The following is a 27840-nucleotide window of genomic DNA, read 5'->3' on the forward strand; positions in this document are numbered from 1 at the left end:
AAGGGAAACTGAAACATTAGTTTCCATTTATTCAAACCACATACAAAGACCATGGAAAATTTGAAGCATGCAGCAGTGAATAAGTAGTCTCTCACCAAAAAAAAGAAAAAAAAAAATGAATGAATTTTAATGCTCATTCCAATTTTACGTCAATTATTGGTGTCTTGGTATTGAGTACAGATTAATTATTTACTCCCGTGGGGTGCCTCCTTGTCAACTGGAACCCATGAAACATTGGTCTGGACAAAATCTAATGCCATTTGGAAAAGAAGGTAGAACGCGCAGCACATGACGCAGGCAAGAATTGCCATCCACGTGGACTCTATCTTGAGTACCGCGTAAAAACCGGAAATACAAACAATAACACATGCGGAGAGAGCCGCATTAAGCAAATATACACTGTTTACGATTGATGATCGTGCGATGGGCATGTCATTCGACATGGCAGGAATGACGAAAATCAAAGCCATCGAGGAGAAACCCAAGGCAATTAAATCTGATAAGAAGAATATTATTAGAGCTGCGTTGTGTATGAGTGCTGGAGAGCCATTAGTCTTGTAACCGCCCGGTACTTGAAAAACTGCCATAAAAGTTACCGTGACAAGGAGTGCTTCCACCACCGCCAATGTGTTGGCGAATTCCCTCAGATTCTTGTTTTGTGCTTCGTCGATGCTTTGATCCCCAACAGAAACGCGCATTAGGGGACGAACTCGACCCCTAGATACATTTGCTTTTCTTAAATGCGACGAGGTTAGTCCCTGCATAATACAAAGGTAAAATCAACTAGTCAAATAATAACTACAATATTCAAAACCTTATTCCAATTTAATGGAGTCCACTATATGAAGATTCGAAACAAGAACAAGTACAAAAATTCATGTAAAAAGATTAATGAGTTATGACTAATTATAATAAGTGCAGACTATTATATATTATCCATGGTGAATCTGCATTCAAATGGGTCATCAAATTTAACCCACAAAACATTAGATTGCGACCTCTATCCCTCGTTAACTAATTAAGTACGGTTGGGATCCCTAGCATTGCAATGAGCCCATGCCCATTCCTTATATGATCCCAGCCTTGCATCAGTTATGGGCGTGCATAGAAAAGGAATTCCCTTTTCCCTAATTTAAGCAGTTTATTTTATTTTATTTTATTTTATTTTTCTAGGTGTATTTTACCGCAATCATTTGGTCATATAGGTCAGAATCAAACACATGTCTTTTTTGTTATCAAATATATGCCTCTTCACCCTTGTAACGATACAAAATGAGACAGGTAATGGATGTTAATTTCTACGACCAGATGATTATACAAGTAACACAACTCCCAACGTACCTTGTCATATAAAGTGGAAGCAGGTCTCGGGTCCAAAATATACAAATCCAAAGCTGTTTTCCCATCGTTATTCTTGGCTGTCAAGTCCACATAATTTGTACGTGACAATGCTGGTATCATGTGATAATGACGGGCCATGGTTGCTAGATGAAGCGGCGTGTTCCCTTCATGGTCAGGTTCGTTTATAAGGGTTATCATCCCAGGCAATTCCAAGAAACTTTCCAACCTCTTGGTAGAGTTATATTTCACAGCTAGGTGAAGAGCATTGTGGCCACTGTCATCTGAAGACTCAATTAAGTCTGGGCAGACTTCTAGTATGGCCTCAACAGTTGAACAGTTACCCATGCTGGCGGCAGCTAACAGAGGTGAGCGGCCTTCGTTATCGCATATATATGCAGAAGAGGCATCCAACTTCAATAGTAGACGCATTATTCTGATATACTTTTCCTGTGTTGCATAGTATAGAGCTGTTTTTCCAAATTGATCTTTTTTTCTGTTGAGTTCTGGAATCGAATTGTGTAGAGCTTTTATGCAATCTGTGACAGTCTCATACAAAGCATTTTTCAATATGAATTAACCATATAAAACTAGGAATAAAAATGGAGATTTATATATATGGAACTCAACTTTCAGCATGGTTGAGCATAAATGAATGTTGAAAGTAAGGATACATATCAATACATGAAAAGATATTTAATTGAAAGAATAGTGTTTTCTGAAAGGCAGCATGGCCCCTATACCAATCTAAGGGGTTTCAATAGGTGTAAAATTTCTACCTTTCATGAGCAGTAGGGTGGTCATTTTCCCACTCTATGTGTTTGAGCGCAAGGGCCACACAGCAAGGTGGTCATTAGGTTTAAAAAATTGAAGTGTGGCAAATCTAACCCTAAACATATCTATTGAACGATCAAATTGCTACACCATCTAACCATGTCGCTAAAATTTGTGGACCATCTTGATACACTTACCAAGTCAGCCTGGTTGAAGAAAATTTTCCTATTAAATATAGTAACCAAAATTTGTGTCATGCTTTGGGTAACCTGGTCAAGGGCGCATGATAAATTGTTGTCTCACCCCTTGGCCTTGCCCCTAAAATCAAAAATCTCATCTAAGCAAATGACTCTGTGTATGTTCTCTTTGACAATATATCATTGTTTGGGTGTGATGTGAAAATCGTTTGCAACCGCTATACAGATACAATGAGCATTAGGTACCTAGGAGCTCCTTGAAACACGTGTCCATATGTTCTTAGTTTTACGATGCTCATCGTACCTCATTGCTTGCTGCAAAGGATGTGGACTCCTGATTGTATAGCCTTTGGTGCAAGGTCATATAAATGATTGGGATTATTGATTTCACACATAATAGCCCTGTCCAATGTTGGATTTTCATTTTTTGATAAGCTGACCTCGCTTTTTTCCCTTTTTTTTTTTTTTTGGATTGGAGTTTTAATCATTCGTACCAGCGCTTTGAGAGAAAACTGCTGCATGTAACGGAGTCAGACCCATAGGGCCCACAGTGTTGTTCCTCCCGCCTGCGCCAAGGATTTTTTTTAAGACGCTGACAAAGCCGGCTTCAGCAGCCAGGTACAAGGGACTCTCATCTTTAGCATTGATAACACCGACGACCAGTTCACTGTCCAGATCCAGTAGGTGGAGTGCCACATCCTCGTGTTTGCTTCGTAACGCTTCATGAAGAGCGGTGCTGCCATCTTGGTTTTGAGTTCTCCATATTGGCATTGAAGGCCATTCTGAAGTACTTCCACTTTGAGAACTTGGAGGATGTGGCTGAATGGAATCTTGGTTTTGAGTACTCCCCCATATAATTGGACGTGAAGGCCTTTCCCCTTCCACAGCCTCTCTCAGAGACCTCTGCAAAATCATATTATCTCCCATGCTTTGACTCTGAGCAATTAAAAGACGCTGGACGGAATCAGTAAGGTTTGTGCTGTTCTCCTGGTTCCCTTCTCCTGCTATTGCTCTATTTCCAGCACTTTCAGTGCTTTGAGAATTTTGAGGAGGCTGGTGCTGCAGGAAGGAATGAGTAAAGAGTTTGACCAAGCAAAGGTCACCAGCCCTGGCAGCGACATGTAGTGGGTTGTCTCCTCTCTTGTTTCGCTGATATAGAAGGCATGGGCAAAATGACTAAGAACACTCCCCACGAACTCTTCATACCCAAACCCCAGGGGCTTGAACCTCTCTCCTGAAATTCTACATACATACGGCACGAACATTTCACATTGAAACTGCAGGATCTTTACACGTCCAAACCTTGCTGCTATGTGGAGGCAATTGCTTCCCTCGTGTGTCAGACAGAGGAGATCGCGTTTAAGCCTCTCCTTTCTCTCCTCCGATACTGTTTCTGACGATAGATAACCAGCATCTCCTGCTGCTGCTGCTTTATAGAGTCTTGAACTCATATAACTCGCCATAGACTGATTCCTGACTCAACAACACTCACTCTTCTTATCTTTAAACCCAATATAGTTCAGCGCATGTGATCACACACGATAATGCTCAATACTCTGCAATCTTCAATTGATGCATCACCTCCTTCCCTTTTATTGCCTAAAACTTAACCCAATGTTTTCACTTTACTCTTTTCGTTGTATTTCTTTTTGCCTTTAGTCTTGAACAAGGGTGTTATCTAGAATCTAGACTACTTTGGGCTTGAGTAAGGCTGGTATCGCCTTCGAGCTTCAACTAGAGCTTGAACTCATATAACTCTCCATAGACTGATTCCTGACTCAACAACGCTTACTCTTCCTATCTTTAAACCCAATGTAGTCCAACACGTGATCACACATGATAATGCTCAATATTGTGAAACCTTCTATTGATGCATCAAATCCTTCTCTTTTATTGCCTGAAACCTAACCCATTGTTTTCACTTTACTATTTTTGTTCTATTTCTTTTTTCCTTTTGTCTTTAACAAGGGTGGTATCTAGATTCTAAACTACTTTGGGATTGAGCAAGGCTGGTATCGCCTCTAAGCTTCAACTAGAGCCTTGAACTCATATAACTATCCTTAGATTCCTGACTCAACAACATTCACTTTTCCTATCTTTAAACCCAATATAGTCCAGCGCATGTGATCACACATTATAATGCTCAATAGAGTGCAACCTTCAATTGACGCATCACCTCCTTCCCTTTTATTGCCTAAAACCTAACCTAATGTTTCTACTTTACTATTTTTGTTCTAATTCTTTTTACATTTAGTCTTGAACAAGGGTGGTATCTAGATTCTGGACTGCTTTGGGCTTGAGCAAGGCTGGTATCGAGTTTGAGCTTCAACTAGAGCTTGAACTCATATAACTCTCCATAGACTGATTCCTACCTCAACAATGCTCACTCTTCCTATCTTTAAACCCAATATAGTCCAGCGCATGTGATCACACACACACTAGTGCTCAATACTGTGCAATCTTCAATTGATGCATCACCTCCTTCCCTTTTATTGCCTGAAACCTAACCCAATGTTTCCACTTTACTATTTCCGTTCTATTTCTTTTTGCCTTTAGTCTCGAACAAGTGTGGCATCTAGATTCTAGACTGCTTTGGGCTTGAGCAAGGCTGGTATCGCCTCTGAGCTTCAACTAGAGCCTTGAACTCTTATACCTGTCCATAGACTGATTCCTGACTCAACAATGCTCACTCTTACTATTTTTAAACCCAATATAGTCCAGCGCATGTGATCACACACGATAATGCTCAATATTGTGCAATCTTCAATTGATGTGTCACCTCCTTCCCTTTTATTGCCTGAAACCTAACCCAATGTTTCCACTTTACTATTTTCGTTGTTTTTCTTTTTGCCTTTAGTCTTGAACAAGGGTGGTATCTAGCTTCTACAGTACTTTGGGCTTGAGCAAGGCTGGTATCGCCTTTGAGCTTCAACTAGAGTCTTGAACTCACATAAATCTCCATAGCCCGATTCCTGACTCAACAACGATCACTCTTCCTATCTTTAAACCCAATATAGTCCAGCGCATGTGATCACACATGATAATGCTCAATTCTCTGCAATCGTCGATTGATGCATCACCTGCTTCCCTTTTATTGCCAGAAACCTAAGCCAATGTTTCCACTTTACTATTTTCGTTCTATTTTTTGTAGTCTTTAGTCTTGAACAAGGGCGGTATCTAGATTCCAGACTACTTTGGGCTTGAGCAAGGCTAGTATCACCTTTGAGCTTCAACTAGGGTTGTATCTATCCTTTATCAAATATGTATTTTAATTTTTATCTAATTTTCAATCTAAGGAAATAATTGAATCTGTCACTCTAAAACTATGGTATTCAAGGTCAAAAAGCTATAGAAGGTCTCCTATTGTGGCCCAACCATATTTAGTAAGTTTGGACCGACAATGATACGAGAATAGATATGTACGACAATTGAACAGGTCAGATGACAATAATACTTTTCAAAAATCGACGTAAAAAAAAATACGTACAGTAATGATATAGTACGTTTTAATACGTGTTTAATATGACCACTCTGTAAGCAAAAATACGGATATATATCTACCATGAAACATATTTGTACTTTGGATTTTAAGCCAAAAAAAACTTAGAAGATTGGTTGAAATAAATATTAGGATAAACAAGCATATAAAGATTATTCTTACATCCTCCCCAGGTTTGGTTTTTTTATTGGAAAGTGATTATGGGTTTTGATTTTTGATTTACTTATTATTTTTTAAAATAAAAAATGTTAGTAAAATGAATAATACATAAAATATATGTTTAATTCGGCATCCCTTAATAAATGTTTATTTTTCCCTATCTGAGATTTTATATATAAAAAAAATTATTTAATTAAACATTATGATATCAAAAAAGCATACGTATTTACTAACTATGGGCCCAACTACCTAAACGTGATTAAAAGAATAAAAAAAAATAAAGTTGGATCCCCTATTACCCTATTATGGTTAAGGAAAAAAAAAATAGTTTAGTCCACTCCTCCATTATCATAGTTAGTAAGTTTGGGTAGAGGGGAAAAAAATGGGAACAGATACAGGTGCTAAACGGACTAGACAACAATAATACTTTTTAAAAATCCCATGCAATAAAGCACATATGGCAATACGATTTTTTTTAAGCAAAAATATTGGTATATATTCTATGAAACAGACATATACTCTACTAAATAAATAAAATAATATTATGTAAACAAGGATTTTATAGAAAGGAAATCTCATAACTAAATTAACACAATATTATAGCTGGTAATGTTGAACACTTAATCCCCATCATAATACTTACAAAAAAAAAAAAAATCCCCAATATAATATAATAGCCATACTTCCAAAATACTAAAACAAGAGTTTCCCAATAGAGATGCAAAACTAGGCTTATTTTGAACAAATATTACATCTGCCGAGAGAAGACTAGTCGAGAAGAGACGTCGGCTACTACTATCACTTCATCAATTGTGAATGGAGATGGAGAAGAGGAAGGAGGAAGGGGGCTCAATATTGGTAGTCCTCCTCCACGCAACACTTAAGGTCTTAGGCAATAATATAAGCCCTACGTCACATTCAGAGGTAACAACGGGGTCTGCTTTGATATCATTTGTAATGCCCCGGTCTCATTAACCTTGCACAATATTGTCTTCTTCGGCCTATGAGTCTCAATGCTTTAAAACATATTGTCCCATATTAAGGAGGTTAGAGGCTATTAACTAGCCCAGTAATCTCTCCCTAGGCGATGTGGGACTAAAGTTTGCATAACCTCACTGATCTTTCAAACCCCTGATACTTGCAGTATTCTTGATGGATACAACTCACCGATATCCCAGTCGGGTCCGGTACTTGTCATATTCTCGAGTCTCACACATTTTTTTATTTTCTTAAATTACTTGTACCCTTTATATTATTATATTTTTATAATACTTAAATATTATTTATCTCGATCTCTCTCTCATACCTTCACATGATTTTGCTCATTATCCACTTTCCTTTTTTTCTTATAAAATTCTCTCTCCCTCCCACTCTCACCAGATTTTATCCATTTTCCTTTTTTAGTTGATACACTTTCTTTCCTTTTCTTACTAAAACTCTTTCTCTCTTTCCTTTTTGTCCTATAACTTGTTCTCTCCCTTCCACTCTTACACGTTCCACTCTCTCTCTCTCTCTCAAAGCTCCTAAGAAGGTCAAACTGTCAAAAACAGTGAGAAGCCATCCAAGAGAAATAGGATTTCACCGTGGATTGGTTAGACGGTATTGGCTATTGAGATCAAAAAGAAGATTGAGGATTTTAGTACTCTTTGTTAGTGGACGATTGTATGGTCTATTGGGAATTTTAGTGCTCTTTTAGCTTCTTTGTCCCCTTATTGGACTTCTCTCTCTGTTTCACCCCTACTTTGTGGAACTGCTCTACCTCCCACTCATCTTTTATGTTCAATTATTTATTTATTTATTATTATTTTTTTTATTGAATGTATTACATTCCAAAGTTTGTGTTACTAATAAAGTTATTTATGGTTCACTGCTTTTAGAATCTCATGAATTTCAATCTTCAAAAATAATTTAAAGGAATTTTTCAATATATTTTTCACAGCTGTGCGATCTTGATTGGAGAGCTGTCAATTGTTGGATTACCAAATCACTTGGGATATAAGTAGAGAAGCATAATGCAAAACTAATTGATTTTTGCTGATGTGGGGCACTTAGCTTGATTCGAACCACAAGTGGCTCAGTCAAACAGTACTCAAATATCATGGCAAGTAAACTTAACATAACTGGTAATTTTCAAAAGAGGGTACCATGGTTGTGATATTGAGGGCAATAAGAAGAGCCAAGGCTCTCCCAATCCTGAACTCTTTTTGATATTATTCTTGCTGGCTTTACCTACTTTAGGCATGATAACAGGACTGAATGGGACAAACACAAAACCATCTCTCAATATCACAACTAAACTCTTGTGAAAAGTGCAACTTAAACACATCAAAACACAGATGGCCAGATTGCTCTATTCAATCTTGTAGCCTTCCCTGCATCAAATCCCACCAGCGGCGCACCGGTTGTACGGGCAAGAGACCTAGAGCTCAACTTGTCCCTCTCTCCCAATTTGATGACAATCGCCTCATCTCTCTCTCTCTCTCTCTCTCTCTCTCTCTCTCTCTCTCTCTCTCTCTCTCTCTCTCTCTCTCTCTCTCTCTCTCTCTCTCCAAAAGAGGTTTTCTTCATTGGCATCCAAGTGTATATCTAATCTGCTTTGTTATGATACATATGTTATTTTAATTTATAAATTCAGAGAACAACAATCTGTGATGATTCTAGCTTGATTTTTGAGTCCACCAATATCAATATCAGTATATCCGTCTATGATGAATTAGTTTGATAGTAAGCAACACTGATTTTGTTATTCCCAAGGTACAACACAAATTGAGGTAGCCAAGAGTATTGGTCTGAATTTTTTGGTTTGTTAGGTTTTAGGAGTGTTGTCAATTCGTGTATAATTTTCTCTACTTTCCTTATTTCTCTCAAATTCCTCCCACTTTCTTTTAAACAAATTTCAAAATAATAACAAACATAAGGCGTGTCTCTTTTTGAAATAAAAGCATAACAAACATAAGACGTCTCCTGAGTTAGAATCAAGAAAGTCACAGCTCATTCTGATTGAGTGCAGCGGTCGGTAAGTTCCCAATTGAGTGTTATCTTTGTTCTCTAAAGGTATTGATTATTGACTGCCCTTATTTTCTCTTTTTCCCATTATTTTTCTGAAACTGTGTTTTTTGCATACATTGAAAACTGATTGAAATATGAACCATTAAGATATATATGTTTATGCAAATATTTATTAGTTTAAGCTTATAGGATTTATTGCAGCTAACCCCATGTAGTTTGGAAGATAAAGGTTTGGAAGTGGATTACAACATACAAGTAATTTTTTTTCCGTGTTAATTAACTATTTGGTGGTTTAGTGATGATATCAAACCCCCTAATACAAAACTATCTTATAATAGTACTTTAAGCTGGGTTGTCCATTAACTATTTGGGTAATTTATAGCGCCACCCCCTAGAGAATATCACAATTATAAGACCACCCCCTCTATTTCACCAAATTAGACTCAGACCCCCCACCGTCAATCACTGTTAAAGAATATACCATATATGCTGATGTCGACAATTATATTTTATTTTAAATACCAAAATGCCCTTATTAAATATGAAGTACCTAAAATATTCTTGTAATAAGTCCCCATCCCAAAATTGATAGCTTCACGTTCCGAACACTAGTGATCACTCTCCGTGAAGAGCGCAGCGGCAACGGATAGTCCCAGCGTGGGAGAGGGTTGGAGCCTGACCTCCTTTTCAGTGCCTCCGCCGTTGCTTTTGTGAAGTATCCCCCACCACCACCATCAAATCCCACTAAGACGGTAGGAGATTTTTAATTTTATCTCTCTCTCTCTCTCTCTCTCTCTCTCTCTCTCTCTCTCTCTCTCTCTCTCTCTCCGGCCACTTAGTAAAAACTGAGACTGAGAAATGATCCCATAAATCTTTTTGGATGGGTTTTAATCGCAGGTGAGGGCAATGATTAAGGGGAGGGTGCAAGAGGTGTTCTACAGGAGCTGGACGGTGGAGAACGTGAAACAATTGGGACTCAAAAGATGGGTGCCCAACAGGAGGGATGGCTCCATCGAGGCCCTTCTCCGGCAATCCCGATTCCATCAATAAGATGGAGCAACATTGTAGGCGTGGTACCCCCGATGCCATGGTCACCTCTCTCCAAGTCTTCCCGTCAGACGAAGATCCTGGCCCAGGCTTCGACTACAGACAAATTGTTTGATAATATTCCTCTTCATTCTTTGATGATATGGTCCGACTTCATGATTATTTTTCTTTCTCAACTTTTTATTAGAAACGTAAATGATGACTGGATCTATTTCTATAAAAATGTTTGTGGCTGTGCTACTGTAACACGGGCAACAAAACCTATTCAATGAGGAGTTTTGAAATTTTCTAGTAATAAGATGAGCCATTAATGACTTTAATTAGCCAATTTCATTAATACCCAAGTCCCAACCATATGTACAAGGATCAAATCGAATTTAGTTCAGTAAGAAATTGTATTCTTGTTTGCGATGAATTTGTGAACACACCTTCTTGTCTCAACCCTTTGGACACACTGCATTGCACACTAGGAAGATAATCAGTCTTTGTGAAGGTTGGTGGTTTTGCTAGTAAGACATCCTCTTAGTTCTAAAAAGAAGATGAGATATGTGCTTGAAAAAATGGGGGAAAACATGAGTTTTAGTCAATAAGGTATAACAGTAATTTTAACTCCACACTTAATAGCGACTGACGATAGGGGGTCTGAGTCTAATTTGGTGAAACAGAGGGGGTGATCTTATAATTGTGGTATTCTACAGGGGGTGCACTGTAAATTACCCCAATTTTTATTATCAGTGTTTGTTTCCTCTTAAACTTTGAACTCAAGACGATGAAGATATTGGATCAGTGGCTTTCATTTGTGTATGTATGACACCAGCAGCCATGTAGCTGTCGCTTAATGGTTATTTAAAATATTTTCCTTGTGATAAAGACATTAATATTAATTGATATATGATTATGCTTATCACATTTGACCGATGATTTATGAAGATTGAATTTTGTTCCCTCGAAATAAAAGGAACTTGTTTCAATTTTTCTAGGTGGTGGTTTAGTTGAAGTAACATTTAGACTCTGTTTTTTACTTTCACGGTTGTGGAGACGCAGCTTGCTAAGGCATTTGGGGAGATGGAATTGTCTAATCAAGTGTCTTGTAATTTTAATTTAAAAAAAAATAAAAATAAAATAAATAAAAAAATAAATAAAAAAATTGTATATGACTAATTCGTTTGAAAATTTTAACCTATAAATCACTTAACAATATCTTAGTTTTTGGCATAATGGTTCAAATATGGCCATGAGGTTTGAAGTTTTTCAATGAAATAGATTGGCAAGTTGAACGAGGTTATATGTATTCCATTATTGCATGCTTGTTAGAACAACATAGGACTTCTTATTTATTTGTTTGCTTTTGGAAACTCTATTGCTTTCTCTAAGCGTTAAGATTAGGGGTGAAACAGGACCGGGTTTCTTAAAACACTAACCCAACTCTAGGTCCCAAAACTCAACCCAACCCTAACTCAATCCTACCATGTTCATACTTAGGCCCAACCCTACAAGGCTCAGGGTTGGGCCGGGTTTGTTCGGATTGACCCTAGTTGGTCTTATTAGTGGAATCACATTCCCATAAATACGATTCAATTTCAATTTCAATTCCAATTCTAATTTTTCAAACCACTCCGCTACCTTCAAAATCTAAAAAACATGGACTGTAACCGACCCTCTACCCCCTAAATTCCTCAAAGTGTTGGCACGTGCTAAGAGTCTAAAGAGAAAGGGTCCCTTTACTAATGAAGTTCTCTTATCAGTTTTTTCAAAAGCTTTGGAAAGTTTCCTTGTCCTGTTTTAGCTACTTTCTTCATTCAGACAACATGATGCAATGATATTATGAATTGAGTTAAATCTTGGCTAATGGCCACAATGGAAGTCCATGTTGAAAATTGTCACCAAATCCCCAAATGGGTCAAGCCCAACCCAAAATATTAGGCAGACACCCTGAGGGCCTGAGCCTTAAGACCAGGTGATGTAACATGACAACATGTACATTAAAAATTTTGAAATTTAAGAAATTTATTGAAGCAAATGGTTTTTAATTAAAACCCTAAAATAAATTCTTCCATTAAACTATGTTGAATATGATATTTTATCATTCTTTCATGGAGATTCTATGTGCCCCTTTTTTTTTTATGTGACTCGTTTTTTAATCCCCTCCATCAAAGGTTAACATATTAAGACATAATCTAATCATTCATCTTAATCCCCTCCCTTGGCTAGGAGAGACCTTCATACTACAAAGCACAATACTAATCAGAGTTAGACTTAGGGCAGGTTAGGGTCAGATTGGGTTTTCTATGCCTCAACCCAAGCCCAGACCAACCCCACATAGGGTTGGGTCGGGTTAGGCCGGGTTGGCCCTCATAGTCGGGTTTAACAGGGTTCAGAGTCAGGGCGGGTTAGGGCGGGTTCGGATCGTCAGGGCTAAACTTACACCCGTAGTTAAGATATTATTTTTGCGTTACTTGTGGCATGAAAAGTTCCAATTTTGCAGGGTTTTGCTCCCCCCTCTCCCTAACCTCTCTTTTTTCTTTTACTATATTTTCTAATTACTTAGATATTGTGGAATCCAGTGGATGTTGTAGTGTGAAGTATTGGATCTCATTTGTAGAGCTCCAAAATGCGACAGGTTTTGTAGACTCTGTCTCCCTTTCATTTGTTAGTTTTTAATTATGACCATAGTTGTACTAACTATCTTTGTAGAGCATGCTCTTGCGCACTTGTTTTGCAAATGTCATTTAATTGCCCACTTGATGACTGCCCGTGAAGCTACAAGAGAAAAGATCACTTGACCCTTCACTTGCTCAAGCACCAAGGGAAGCTTTTCAATTGTCTTGTAAAGAGCTACACTATAGGTTGGCATTCATAGTAATATGAAGCAATATAGTGAAGGATGTTAGAAGTAGGTACCTGATTTTGAGAATTACATGACCGATATTGTTGAGATGCACTCCTTGGTTGGAGTAAGAAAAATTGATGAAGAAGATCGGCACATCAACGAACCAAGCAGGTTGAGTCATATCACAAATAGATACTCTCCTTAAGATCTGAAACGCTCCCTACAATAGTACAATTGGGGATTCTTGCGTTTTACCTCCAAGATAAAACAACCACTGCTCTCTGTCTGATCGTACACAGACTATGGTCCTTTGGGAGAGTAAGGTTAGGCTCAATAGTTCGAAAAACAAAACCAAAGAATAATGGAGAAAACCAGAAAACCTTTTTGAAGTAGGGATTGTCTTACTATATATGACAGAAGAAAGGACACCTCCAATGGGTGCTCTCAAAAGCCATGTCTTTTCCATAATACATGTCTGTTGACCATTCATACATACTTTTCAATAGCACACCTATTGGTCACTTAGGTGCCTATTAGGAAGAGACAAATCTCTCCAATACACACTTTGATAAAACAAAATAATAATTTGAATCTTCAAATTTTAAAACTATTAAAATATTCTAACAAAGGAGAATTCATGAAAAACAAGTCTTCCTCTTGTGACACTTAAAAGCAGAATGTTTGGAAAGAGTGCAGAAAGGTGTTTAAATTAGAATTAAAGCTGAGGAAACATTAGGATTATTCCTTCTCCTACCCCCTTGCTAGATATTTATTGATCCCTATGACAAATTTTTAGTTTTCCTTTGACATGTAACTTTTGCCTCTATTTTTCAACTATGATAGAACTTTAAAGTGTATTCTCTTCTGATTTTCAGTGATTGGGAAGACTTGGAGCGAAGGGTTAATGGGTTCTGAATTTTTATAGGATCTTATAAGCAATTTAGCAATTTTCATAAAGTATTCTTTTTTGAATACTCCATTCATTTGTTTTCAGGAGGCGGCTTCAAGCAATGTGAATGTGATTATAATGTTAGTTTCTTAGTTTAATGAATTAACAAATGAATTCAAGTTTCAACTCTTTATAGAAGATACTTTCCATACCATGTACCCATGGATGAGATAGACACACAATCATGTTATTAAATCATTAAATTTTTATAAAAAAATTATTGAGCTTCTTGAGCCTATTAGAAGTCAAGTCTTCTCAAGACATTTTTTTTTTTCTTGGAAATTTACTCCAGTTAGGGTTATCTTGGTCCATTCACATTAGGCATTGCAAATGGCACTCAACTGTTATTTTTTTCCTTAAAAAAATAAAAAAAAATAAAAAGGGGGGTAATTGGCAACATGGGGGCAACTTCTAAAAGAAAAAAATCAATTGTGAGATATTAAAAGCATGTTTACAAGTTTAGCACAATATATTAACTCAATTACCTAATAGAACTAATTAACTGACCAAGTTCAGCAAAAACCCAATCTAGATCACACACCTCTCTTTCTCATATCAAAAAAGGAAAAGGAAAAGAAAATTTAAATCAAAGTGAATCCATCTTACATAGAACCGAAACCTCATTAAAAAAAAATGTTTCGCCAACATGCACGTTTGTTTTTGCTAATATATATATATATATATATATATAAAGAGAGAGAGAGTCCATTCTCAGAAATTGAACTACCAAATGGATCTCTTATTCTTGAAAATTTTCAGATTGATCCAACATAAACAGTTTCAATTTCTTAATCAAATATTTTTTTTCTTGATTATTTCCATAAAATCAATCCGAAGTGAAATAAAAATCAAACATATCTGGTCTAAGCCTCTCATTTCTCTCCTCGGATATTGTATCTAACGATATATAATGAATATCTCCTGTCATGGCTACGTTGTAGTCTTTTTTTTTTTCTAAAAATCAGCTGAAGGATATATTGATAAAATGTAGAATTACAAGCAAAAGAATGAGAGAAAATAAAAGACATTGACTTGCCACTCCACCTTCGGCATGGCTATCTGTAGAGGGGCAACCCAATCAAAAGGGGAATCTACTTATGTAAATCTATAGCAAGGTCTCAATTGAGAGTCCCAATCAATATCATGCTAAATGAACGATGGAGTTGAGTTCCAAGAGCTTGACTGCCTTGTTTTTGTTGCATCCTTGCCTAATTTATCAGCCACAACATTTCCTTCTCGATAGCAGTGAGAAATATTATATGAAATGCCTTGCAAATATTACTTGAAATATCTCCATTTTTGCTGCAAGTTCCAAGGCATCGTTTGGCTTTTGATTCTATTGAACTCATATGACTCTCCATAATCTGATTGCTGACTCCACAATGCTCACTCTCTTTATCTTTCAGGCCAAATGAAAATTCACTCTACAACCTTCGATTTGATGCACTTCCCCTTTTATTGCCTGAAACCTAACCCAATATTTTCACTTTTTCATTTTTGCTTTATTTCTTTTTGCCTTTAGTCTTGAGCAAGGTTGGTATCGTGATACGTATATCATACGTATCTGAAATAAGAGAGATTGGAAAGAATATAGGAAATAGTGAGTTGACATAAAGTCTATCTCACAAGAGAAATTTCAGGAGAATACTTAGCTTCCTTTTTTATTTCGTAAAAGCCCATATAAATAGGCTTCCCCCATAGTCTCAACTCACTCAAATAACTAAATCCATATTCATTAGTTACATAATTGAACATGTTATAACATGACACCTATTATAGCCACCTCTTTTCAAGAAAACATCAAAAGATAGTTTATGATTTCATCCGTTGTCTTACTTTTTTTGTCCTTCCTCTTAAATAGGGTAGGATAACAGTTACAAAAGAATTACAATCTTTTACTCCACTAACACTATTTCTCTAATAACTACTACTTTAATTGATAACTCTTACATAATTAAAAACTCCTAAATAACCAAATTCTATCTCAAAAGTAACTATTCCCGCCCATATGTGCACGTAGCATATTGACTTTGGGCTTGAGCAAGGGTGGTATCACCCTTGGATTGAGCAAGCATCTTTATCAATATATATATATATATATATATATATTAATATTATTCTTCTTGTCTACAAATTTTACCCATTTTTTCAACTTTTCTATATTGTTGTTCCTCTTTTCACCTTTGGTCTTTTACAAGGACGGTATTAGCAACTAGCCAGTCTTAGGTTGTTTCAGTTGGGTTTAATCGATCTCCATCAATTTAAAGCCTTGCATCATTACCGTCCGTTTAGATAATTAGGCTTCGTAGGCCAGCACGTGGACAAACTTCTATTCAGTCAATGTTATGATTCCATAATTGGGCTTGTTTTTACTGGGCTAAACGGTCTTTAAACTAGCTCAAACTATATGGTACTCAAAATGCTATCAATTATATAAAAAACTATCAAAAGTAAATGGGAGAAGTAAAAAACTATCAAATGAAGTGTTGGTGTACGATATCGTGTATTCCGTCATAGTTTAACCCAGGGAGTACTAGTGCAGGCCTCCAACAAAGGGTAGTTTTGTACTTTCTGATCTTTGGGTTTTTCGTTATGTATTTGTAGCGAGAGTCACTTTCTCTGTAAGCAATTCTGAGAGGTATAAAGACAAGTGATGTAACCCTATTTTCCATTGATAGTGAAGCGAAATCTCATCTCGCCGAGGATGTAGGTAATCTTACAGAACCTCGTAAACCTATGTGTATTATTTGTTCTTATTTTTCTATTATCTTCGACATCGCTTTTAGGGCTTCATTTATATAGGAAGAGGGGAGCATTAAAAAATTGTCAAAGGAGATAGGGGGATTATAAAAGTCAAAGAAAGAGGATTAAAAAATAATATCATGAAATTTACACAAATTTTATAATAAAGAAGGATACTTATTAAAACGGAGAATAAATAATTATCACAAATGGGTAACCTGAAAAGAAAAGGAATGAAAAATAGTCCATAAAACACCAGATAACTTTTATAATAGGCGAACGAATGGGCTTGTCAGTCTTGGTCAGGTTACCATTGAGCGTCTACCTTGCACCATGAATGCCCAATTAATAGTCACTTGGTGCATGATCATTGTTAGTTAAAATGGGAACGGTAAAAAAACAGAAACGTACGGTACGAATTTTAAACAGATAAAAACGATGAACGGTACGGTCAGAAAAAGGGTCAAAAAACAGGGAACGGCAAACGGACGAAAACGAACGGTACGAGTATTAAACATGTAGTTTTCAAAAAAACGAAACCAAAAAAACGGTGGTATACTCATGCAATTTGAGAGATTATTACCTGTATACATGCATCTAATATTCCAAAAGCTCTAGGAATCCCAAGATAAAATAGCCCAATGGGCTACAAGAAAATGAGATGTTGTTAACTTTAGCTTCTCTTTACTCATTGGGCTATAAGAAGATGAGATTTTTTTCCTATAAATAGTATGGAAGTTAAAAATCAAAAACCAAGTACCATATTGTCTTCACTCTTCACTTTTACTAATAGGTTTTTTTTTTTTTTTTTAAAATTCCTATTTTACCCTTAAAAAACGGATACGCGTTTAAAACGGCCGTTTAAAACGCGTTTAAAATGGATTCTTTTGCCGTTTTCATTTTTTTCCTTATTGTATGGAAGCATACGGTAAAACGCGTTTTAAACGGCAAAAAAACAAACGCGGTTTAAACGCGTTTTAACTAACAGTGATCCTGACATGTTAATAATCAGTTGGACAAGTCTTGGACTATAGCCGATCGATATAGATTGAATCTACTGGTGTGGGCTAACTTTTTACACCCTTATGGTATTGCCTTCGGACTTGAGGAAGGGTGGAATCACCTTTGGGCATGAGCAAGGGTCTTGTCTGTGTTTTATTAAATTTATTTTTTAATATTATTCGTTATCTAATTTTCCATTTGGCTGATAATTGAATATGCCCATATAAGGAGTTTCCCATATTAGATCATCATTAATGCATATTATCTTTTAAAAATGAGCTATTCAAAAAAGTTTCAGAAAGCTAAACCAGATCTCATGTTCTTGTTGTGTCAAGATTAACATAGATGGATGTTTGCTGGGGAACCCATATCACTCAGGAACGAGAGGAATCTTTCGGGACGACAATGGTAAGTCTCTTTGGTGTTTTGTGACATATGAAGGGGTTGCGTCAAATTATTGGGCAGAATTTGCTGCCCTTTTTAGGCAATTAATATTACAAAAACTATGGGTTTGACTTACCTATAGGTGGAGTGTGATTCAAAAGTGGTAGTATCTTGTGTTAATAAGGAAGCTATCCCATGGAATTTTAGACAAAAATAGCTACACTCCAACAGATACTTGGATGGAATTACTTGGAGCTTTCTCATTATTTTCGGCAGGTTAATGTGATTGCAGATAGATTGGCCAAGCACGCTGCAACTTTAAGGGTACTTCAAGGGTATCATCAGTCTAGAATATGCCTGCTAGTTTAGTATTAGTAGACATCAGTTGGGATGCTCAAATGAGGCCGAGATTTAGATTTAGCTAACCAGGCTATCTATCCACTAATGACCATGTCGAAGGTAGATAGATAGTCTAGTTATATTTTTTATTCTTTTCTTGTCTTCAGGTTCTTGGCGTATTTGGCCATCAGGTGTATTCCATTCATTCTCTTTTAATGAAAAACCTTGTTGATTCCTAGAAAGTTTAGTCCTCCATTGCAAGAAAAAAAAAATTCCATACTTTACTCAACAATCTTCAATATTCGATGCATGAAACATTCCCCTTTTATTGTGTGAAATCTAACCCATTTTCCCCTTTTCTATTTTTGTTCTTCCTCTTTTCATCTTTGGTCTTAAACAAGGAAGGTATCTCCTTTAGGCTTGAGGAAGGGTCATATCTTTTCTTTATCAAATTTATTTTTTAATAATTATTTATCTAATTTTCCATCTGACCCTATCCGGCTATCACCCCCACATATCCCCCCCCCCTTTCGCCCATGCCCTACTTTCTCTTCCCTTTGCAACTCTGTTTCCCCCACTGCCTCCCTTGCCTCCGTCACCCATCTGCGGATTTCTCTCTTTTTCTTTCTCCTCCCTTGCAAAAGTACATTATTGGACCTTTTATTACATTGCCACATCATTTTATGAATTGTAAAGAAGGCTTGTTACCGATTCATACACCTAGAAGTAAAACTACTTACTCTATTGTACAGGATATAACTGCATTTATTTTTCTTATACCAAGAAAAGAAAAATGTAACTGCCTTTATTTTTGGTTAATCATACTTCTCTCTTTCCATTAAAAAAAGGGAAATTTACAATGCCACCCCTGAAGAATATCATTATTATAAGAACACCCCTTTTGTTACACCAAATTAGATTCAGACCCCCTACCGTCAATCACTGTTAAATGAAGAGTTAAAATGACCATTACACCCTATCCACAAAGGCAAAGGTGGAACCTGAAACCCCTCTCTCTCTCTCTTTATCTCTCTATCTCTTTGAGCTTGCTTTCATGGATCCGTGAACCCTAACTGAGTACGAACGACAGAGACTTGATAACATAATGGCGAGATGATGGCTTCTCTGAAGCTCCATTCCACAGTTCAAGAACTCTCTTTTGCAACCAAGTTTGTTCCATTCTCCCTCCCACCTTCTCATCTCTCACAAGCACACGTTTTTCTAGGACTGTTTAGGATAATATCTTCTCTGATATCATCAAAGATGGATGCCCTTCAACAGCATCATAGTTTCATGAGAGCACCACCACCACCTCAACCACAACAACAAACACCTCGAAGGGCTGCAATGGAGCTGCCGCACCTCTCTTGGGGAAGAAGCAAACCAGGGGTTTGCTATAGAAGGTAATGGGAACAGAGAAAGAGAGTGGGTTCGGTGGTAACAGATGAGAGAGATGATTGAAGGAAGGTCATGGCTAGGGTTGACTAGGAGAAGAAAGAGAGATGGAGACGAGATTTGGGTTTTATCCATGGCTTGGTGAGAGAAACGAAAGGCAAGACAGCAATAATAGTGATTCAAATTGTTTTGGAATGGTCTGCTCTAAAAATAGAAAAGCAACCTACAGATCCTATTTTCTATATATTTTGGAATGGTCTATTCTGAAACAGAGTAGCAACCTACAGATCCTATTTTCTACACTTAATATTCTCACCTTTTCTTATTTTCTTAAGTTTTGTTTTAGATTATTATTCCCTACTTTGTAACGGTGATTCAAATGGTTATGGAATGGTCCGCCGTTGAATGTCGCCGATGCCGATGCCACTGCTGTCGCTGTCGTTTCCGCTACTGCTACTGTTGTTGCCGATGCCGTTGCTGTTGCTATCGATGCAACTGCTGCTGTTGCCACTGCCGCTACCATGATCTCCGATGCTCTGTACGATCACCGGTAGTCCAAATCTATTTGGTGATGGATCTTATTACATGGGCATTTTAGGTATTTCTCATTTAGTAAGGGTATTTTGATATTTAAAATAAAGTATATTAGCTGACATCAGCATATAAAGTATATTCCTTAACAAAAACTGACGGTAAGAGGTTTTAGTCTAATTTGGTGAAACAAAAAGGGTGTTCTTATAATAATGACATTCTTTAAGGGATGGCACTGTAAATTATCCTTAAAAAAATAATAATAAATTCAACTGGCTTATAAATTAAAAGTTACGGTACAGTACAAGAGTGGTCACCTCATATCTCTCTCAACATCCCTCATATCTTTCTTTGAATCCACATTCTCTCTCTTTCCAAAATTGGTCATCTCATTCTACCAAAAAAAAAAAAGTGGTCACCTCACAATTAAGGCTATGTTTGGTAACCAAGAGAAGAAATAAAAGAAAAGAAAAAAATCAAAATATTTTGAATTTGAAGAAAGAGATAGAAATATAAAAAATTCATTGTATAATTTTTTTTTTTTTCTTATTATGTCTTTTGTACTAATTTCTTTTCTTTTCTTGGTTATCAAACATAGCCTAAGGTAGTTGCAAATTTGGTTGTCTCAAAGATGTTCTCCATCTAGATCCTCGAGAACTTCTCTATGGAAACATCCACGGAAAGAAAATCTCGATCCAAATTCAAATTCTTCCTTTGGAAGCTTCTCCAGCTTGGGATGTAGACTAAAGAAAATCTCAAAAGATTCTTTTCTTTGGATGGCATGTATCCCTTCTGTCATTCAGAGGTAGAAACCGACTGGCACCTTCTCTTATCATGCCATTTCACCAAAAGAATATGGGCAGCTGGGGAACTTAGGGCTGAGAACTGAGAACATAACAGGCACCTCCCTTACATAATTGTTACTCCTTGTCACATGAACAAGTTTCTAAAGGATAGCTCAAAATGCTTGCACTGAGCAAAGGAAACCCTCCCAACCCAGTAGCCATTCTTTCCAACATTGGCAGATGGGTTAAAGGCCGCAATATCTTTAACCCCATACCGCTACCAGTACCAAACCCTGACTATAGGAAACTTTCTCTTCGCCTGAGTATCAAGGGCTCTTACCTAAGAAGGATTGCATAGTGGTATGCGATGATCGACGGTACTATGTGCAAAGTTTGTTGGGCAGTACTCATTTTTTTGTTTGGATGAATTGCAGTAATCATTTTTATTAATCGGAGGTCTGAGGAATTATCAAAGGACTTTCCCAGGCAAAGGGACTAGGGCTCAATCATGGGCTGTACCATTTGGACTTATTGTGAAGAGGTGGTAACTCTGCTAATGCGAGGAGAAGAAAGCTGGCCTTGGGGACTCTTTGTTGGGTTTTTTTGAGCTTAACTGATCTAGAATGATCTATTAGGCCCAGGCTAATCTGATACACTCTAGGTGAGATATACCTAGCTCAATCCATTGTGAAAATTACGGATTTTATTATAAATAGAATTAATGGTACCTGCAACCGTCACTTTTTACCTTCATGGTTTTGGAAGCACAGGCTCCCCTCATAGGAGTAGTGTGTATGTGAGATAATTCCAAAGGTAAAAAGCTGCATAAGATCTTAGCCAATGTAACTCCATTGAGTAGTTTTTCATTGTTATCTTCATAGGACCAATCTTCAAACACGTGGAACTGAGTAGTTCTTCACTGTCATATTCATGGGATCAATCTTCAAGCACATGGGACAGAGTTTCATGATCAATACTCGTGGGGCTCGTGGGTGTTCTAAACTTACACACAGGTACTCCTCTATTTCCATTTATGGCATGTAATGGGGTCTCCCATTCTCTATCATAAATACGGTAAATCTACATGTTTGTGTGTTCTAAAATCAATGAAGGGACTATCATTGATTGTGATTTAGGGACAACAGGTATATGTGGTTAATCTCTTTTATGATTCGTTATTGTATTCTAAACACTATGGGGTTATTCATATGATTCTATGGAGTTGAATCATTAACATTATTACCCATTTAATTAGATGTTAGGGATCTTATTCAAGCATGTTGTTTCAGGGTTATTACAAAGAATAGGGACTTAGTAGAAGTAACCATCTGGCAAAGAGGACCATAAAGAAAGGCAAAGAGAGAGATGTCTCTATATGATGTTGCTACCAAACAATGTTGTGGTCGTGTGTTGTTTATGGGAGTGTCTCTAGACAAACATCCCTTATTTTTACCTAAGATGAAAAAAAGGAGGGAGGGAGAGAGAGAGAGAGAGAGATCATGGTGGAGTGACAATATATCATGTTGCTACTGAATGATGTTGTGGTCATGTGTTGTTTATGGGAGTGTCTCTAGACGAACATCCTTATTTTTTTCAGATTGAGGCATGAAAATAGAGGGATAATTTAGGTATTTTAATAATAGGGGAGAAGGAGAGGCAAAAGTTTCCTTTTGGGGGAATAAGAAAAGAAACTTCTAAGTAAGAAAGTTTGAGTAAATAGAAGGTAAGTACGAGGAAGTGATAGAAATTTTTTCAAAAAAAAAAAAAAATTCAATGTTTTAAAATTCCTTTTTAACCTTGAATCAAAGAACATCTAAGAATGATATAAAGGGCAATCAAAAGAAATTTGCCCTTTTGAATTCAAAACTCTGATTACTATAATTAAGATGCACCCAAGTTTAATACAACAACAACAATAAATTCAGCATTTTTCCAACTTAATGGGGTTGATTACATGGATTCATACAAAACAGAATAGAAAAAAAAAAATCCAACCAAAAGAGTGGGGAGATAGAAAGATGAGAATAAGAGGAAAGAGACATACCCCAACAGTTAGGAAAATCTCAACTAAATAGTATCAACTACATAGATCCTTATCAGTAATCATTCTCGTCCCATTTGTTTGTGAGTTTTGGGTCTTGTTATTTTCCTACTCAAGTCTCAAGACTCTAACAACTGGAATAGAAGGAGTTGTTTTATAAGCCATACATTGCACAAATAAGAAAAGAATGGGGAAGCTAGAGCCAATGAAGCATATAAGAATCGCCACCCACGTAGACTCCATCGATATCATAGCATAAAAACCAGAAATAAAAGCAATCATAGATGCATAGACTGCGAAGAAAAGTAAGAACATACTATAAAGAATAGTTGTTTTTGAGAAAGCTTTCTGACCAAATACTGTGGCATTAAGGAGGACAGCCAGTGCCGCCATGGAGAAAGACATGCCAATTGCATCTGATAAGCAGAAGATTATTAGGGCTGGCTTGTGTACGAGTGATGGTGTACCAGAACCATCCGCCTTGAAACCGCCAGGTATTGTAAAAGCTGCGGCAAAAGTTATTGTAACAAAGAGTGCTGCCACCACTGCCTGCGTGTTGGCCATTTGTACCAATTCTGCATCTTCTTCCACCGTTGTGCTGTTGCTGTTTGGATCCCAATAAGGGATACTCATTAAGGGGCGAACTCTACCCATAGATGCCTTTCTTCCTTCCAACTTCCACAGTATCTCTGTCTGCATAATGCATGATAAAGGATAGAATGAACCAAGTCATGTGTATAATTTTTGGGCAGTCTAACTTGGATTCAAATACTCTGCGGTGAGCAGTGAGTGGTAGAGAAGATCCAACGCTCACTACCTCACCATAGAAGATTTTTTTGCATCTAACTTTGCATCTCATCATGTTTTAATGCCACCTCCTAAAAAATATACTAAACATGTCATGCATGTTTACCCCAAAAAAAAGAAAAAGGGAAAAAGACTTTGTCCCCGATCGCAAGGGCTACGTTAGACACAGTGGGAGGCAAAACAACCACCCTACCCCATAAAAGGTGGGTATTCCACCTTTACCCACCTTTATGTAAAATCTCGAATTACAATTAAAGGGCAAGGCAAGCATGCTACCACTATTTTTTTTTTTTGGTAGAACCAGATTGCTAACACTAACCCTAAAAATTATTAGTTGTAAATTGGTCATCAAAGTTAACATACATACGTTAATTTACAACCTCTACGCATCCTTAATTAGATTATCACGTTGTCACTTGAGGTGGTAGCCTAGTAGTAGAAAGTCATCACACCTTTCACCTTGTTGGTCTGAGGTTAATTGAGGTTTCGATTCGACATGTCCCACTACTATTACTTAAGTGATCATGTCGCAATTGTAATAGCTGCGCATACGGGAGCATTGAGCCTGGGACCATGATCATCACTACTAAAGAACCCCCTTTTTTTTATTATCAAAAAATAAAATAAAACCTAACTCATCTCAGTTGGTATCCCTGGCATGAGATGGGTCCATGACCATGATCCCAGCCTTGCGTTCTACCAAAGAAATAGAAAAAGAATTTCCCTTACCACAAGTAAAATATTGTGTTTTCCAAAAGTACCTTATAAAATAAAGGGGAAGGTCCCCTGTCCAAAACGCACACATCTAAAGCTGTTTGCCCAACGTTGTTCTTGGCTGTTAAGTCCACACCTTTTGTAGATAACATCTCTTCTACCATTTCATATTTACATGCCATGGTTGCTAGATGCAGTGGTGCGTTTCCCTTGGTGATCAGGTTCTTTTATAAGGGCCTTTATTTCTGGCATTCTCCACAAATCTTCAAACGTATCTGGATAGTTATATTTCACAGCTAAGTGAAGAGCATTGTGACCATTATCATCTGAAGACGCAATTGAGGCAGGGCAGGCATCTAGTATAGCCCGAACAGCTTTAGAACAATTATGGTTGCTGGCTGCAGCTAACAGTGGTGAAAGCCCTTTATTGTCACATATGTATACAGAAGAAGCATCCAACTCCAGTAGCAAGAAATTATGTTGATATAATTTGACTGTGCTGCATAGTATAGAGCTGTTTTTCCATATGAATCTCGTTTTCTGATGAGTTCTGGAACAGAATTGTGTAAAACTTCCATGCACTCTGGCATTTTCATGCAAAGCAAGTTCATTAAGCATTAGCCATAAAACTAGGTATAAGATTAGAGACTTGTAAATATATACAATGGAACTTGACTTTGAGCATGGTTGTGAGGAAAAGGCCAGCAGTTTGTTGGATGTGGGAATTCTAAGGAGGGAAGGTAACAACATAATATTTGAGGCGTCGTTCAATTGCAAGAGAAATTAAAGGGACGAGAAGTGAAAATTCAAACTTAAAAAAGAAATTTTTACAATAGTCATATACAAATCATAAATCATTTCATAGTTGTCATTAAATTTTAGGGCAAAGAATGCTAATCATCGGTTGCACCCTCTACACACGGACACAGGCTGCATGAAAAGACCATCTTGCCCCCATGTGGTTGATGACTCCACTTGTTCTCCCGTTGGCCTACGCATTAGTTTAATAGCCACACAATCAATTAGATTTCTCTTGCTTTTAAATTTTACTTTACATTACATCCAAATCAGTTTGATTTAAAAATTAAAATAAAAAATTATATGTAAAATATATCATTACTAAATAAATTTAAATAGTTTATGCAATCACATGAGTTTGGATCAGGTCCTCCTATTAGAATCATTCTCATACAGTGCCTGATCCACTCTTGGAATCCACTCAATTTCTCTCTTCTTACAATAGGCTGAGATATTGAGTGGATTCCAGGTGTGGATTAGGCATCGTACGAGAATGGTTCTCGTATGAGAACCTGATCCGGACTCCAATCGCATGGGCCGTAATGATTACAAAAGTTTCTTTCTTAGGTTTGAAAATTGTCACTTCTCATCTTTAATTTCCCTTGCAATCAAACATAAGCTAAATGTGCTCGTAGAGGTGTATATTAAAATCCATCCCTAGAGAGAGATAGATGCTAAAATAAATTTTAAGACGGCATAGACTGTACATCTATACTAATGAACTACTAATCTACTATATGTAATTATGTGTCTTCTTAATGTATTATGCTAATATTTATTTTCTTTTATTAAAGCTTGAAACATTCACAATTTACCTTTCGCTTTCAGAGAAAACTGCAGCATGTAAGGCGGTCTGACCCATCGGACCAACAGCGTTACCCCTCCCGCCTGCGCTAATGATTTTTTTAACACACCAACAAAGCAAGCTTCAGCAGCCAGGTACAAGGGACTCTCATCTTTGGCATTCACAACAAGGCCGGCGACCAGTTCTTTGTCCAGATCCAGTAAATGGAGTGCCACCTCCTCGTGTTTGCTCCTTAACGCTTCATGAAGGGCTGTGCTGCCATCATTGTTTTGAGTTCTCCCTATTGGCGGTGAAGCCCATTCTGATGATGTTACCACTATTACTACATTTCCTGTGCTACTACTTTCACTATGAGAACTTAGAGGAAGCTGAATGGAATGCCTTTCCCCTTCTTCAGCTTCTCTCAGAGACCTCTCTATAATTATATCATCTCCAGCTCTTTCAGTACTCTGAGGATGCTGGAGCTGCTGGAAGGAATCAATAAGGATTTTGACAATGTCAAGGTGACCAGCCCTGGAAGCGACATGAAGTGGGTTATCTCCTCTCAAGTTTTGCTGATATAAAAGGGAAGGGAAAAGATTAACAACACTTCTCACGAACTCTTCATGTCCAAACCTCACTGCTTTTTTATTTTTTGCTGGTAAAACAAACCTTGAAGCTACGTGGAGGCAATAACTTTCCTCGTGTGTTCTACTGAGGAGATCCCGTTTAAGCCTCTCCTTTCTCTCCTCTGACACTGTTTCTGATAATAGATAATCAACATCTCCTGATGCAGCTGCTTTGTAGAGTCTTGAACTCATATAACTCTCCATAGCTCCACAACGCTTGCTCACTCTATCTTCAGTTACCTTTTAATTGCCTGAAACTTAACCCATTTTTTTTCCACTTTTTTATATTCGTTATTCTTCTTTTCAGCTTTGGTCTTGAGCAAGGGTGGTGATGTGGTAAAAATTGATCAGTCAATCTTCCTTGTAGCTCCTGATGCTTCAGTCGATCTGCACAGAAGAGAAGACAGGGGAGAGTCGGGCTGACCCGACGAGGGACTCTCCGATGCCTAAGTCAAAACTTTCCACAGTAGATACTCAAGAGAGTTTTCAGTCAAAAGAAGTGATTGATCCCCACAATAAAGGCTTACCTTGGTATTTATAGGCTACTGATGGAGTGGAGAAAGGGGGAATGTCCGTGGAGAGTCCTTAAGGAGAATGGCTCTCTGATTCCAGGAATATTTCAGATTTCAGGGCATCTTTCGGGAATATTCCTCTCTTATCTAGGAGGTGTGGATTGTGAGAGGGGTGAATGCCTCTAATGACAAGTAGTGGATAGAGGCTTGTCCTTGTGATCAAGAATTACGTTCCTTGAATGTAGGAATAGATGAGAGCACGTTTCTAGGAGCCCTGCCTGATGATGCCGAGCCAAGGTGGCTGTTCGCCCAGAGGAGAGGCCGAGGTGACAGTACAGCTTGAGGAGATGCCGAGGTGGTAGCTCGGTCTGATGAGGGGCCGAGGTGGTAGCTCGGCCTAATGGGGGGCTGAGGTGATAGCTCGGCCTGATGAGGACCAAGGTGGCAGCTCGGCCTAATGAGGAGCCGAGGTGGCAATAAGGCATGATGAGCCGAGGTGGTAGCTCAGCCTGATGGGGGGCCGACCTGATGCGGACCTAGGTGGCAGCTCGGCTTGATGAGGAGCCGAGGTGGTA

General features: G+C 37.6%; 1 protein-coding gene across 1 annotated transcript; it reads right to left on the reverse strand.

Moving 5' to 3' along the window:
* On the reverse strand, window positions 1-26957 carry LOC122060772. The gene is made up of 8 exons (XM_042623872.1): window positions 26156-26957; window positions 24718-25171; window positions 24590-24614; window positions 23254-23714; window positions 3560-3782; window positions 2804-3485; window positions 1342-1877; window positions 1-758 (listed from the first exon to the last, which is right to left on the reverse strand). Exons 1-8 carry the CDS (start codon window positions 26955-26957, stop codon window positions 186-188), a joined length of 3756 nt encoding a protein of 1251 aa, XP_042479806.1. The 3' UTR covers window positions 1-185.
* Window positions 26958-27840: the final 883 nt, after the last annotated feature.

This window comes from Macadamia integrifolia, chromosome 14 (genome assembly GCF_013358625.1).
Source record: "Macadamia integrifolia cultivar HAES 741 chromosome 14, SCU_Mint_v3, whole genome shotgun sequence".
Lineage (NCBI taxonomy): Eukaryota > Viridiplantae > Streptophyta > Magnoliopsida > Proteales > Proteaceae > Macadamia > Macadamia integrifolia.

Bases quoted from the DNA above. Each gene is read 5' to 3' on its own strand.
- LOC122060772 (XM_042623872.1), bottom strand. From the start codon at position 26,957: ATGGAGAGTTATATGAGTTCAAGACTCTACAAAGCAGCTGCATCAGGA. The intron at 25,172-26,155 runs GTAAATTGTGAA...TCTTATACCTAG, and splicing joins GTTTTCTCTGAAAGCGAAAG to TTTTATGGCTAATGCTTAAT. The intron at 3,486-3,559 runs GTATGTAGAATT...GAGTGTTCTTAG, and splicing joins GTGAAATGTTCGTGCCGTAT to TCATTTTGCCCATGCCTTCT.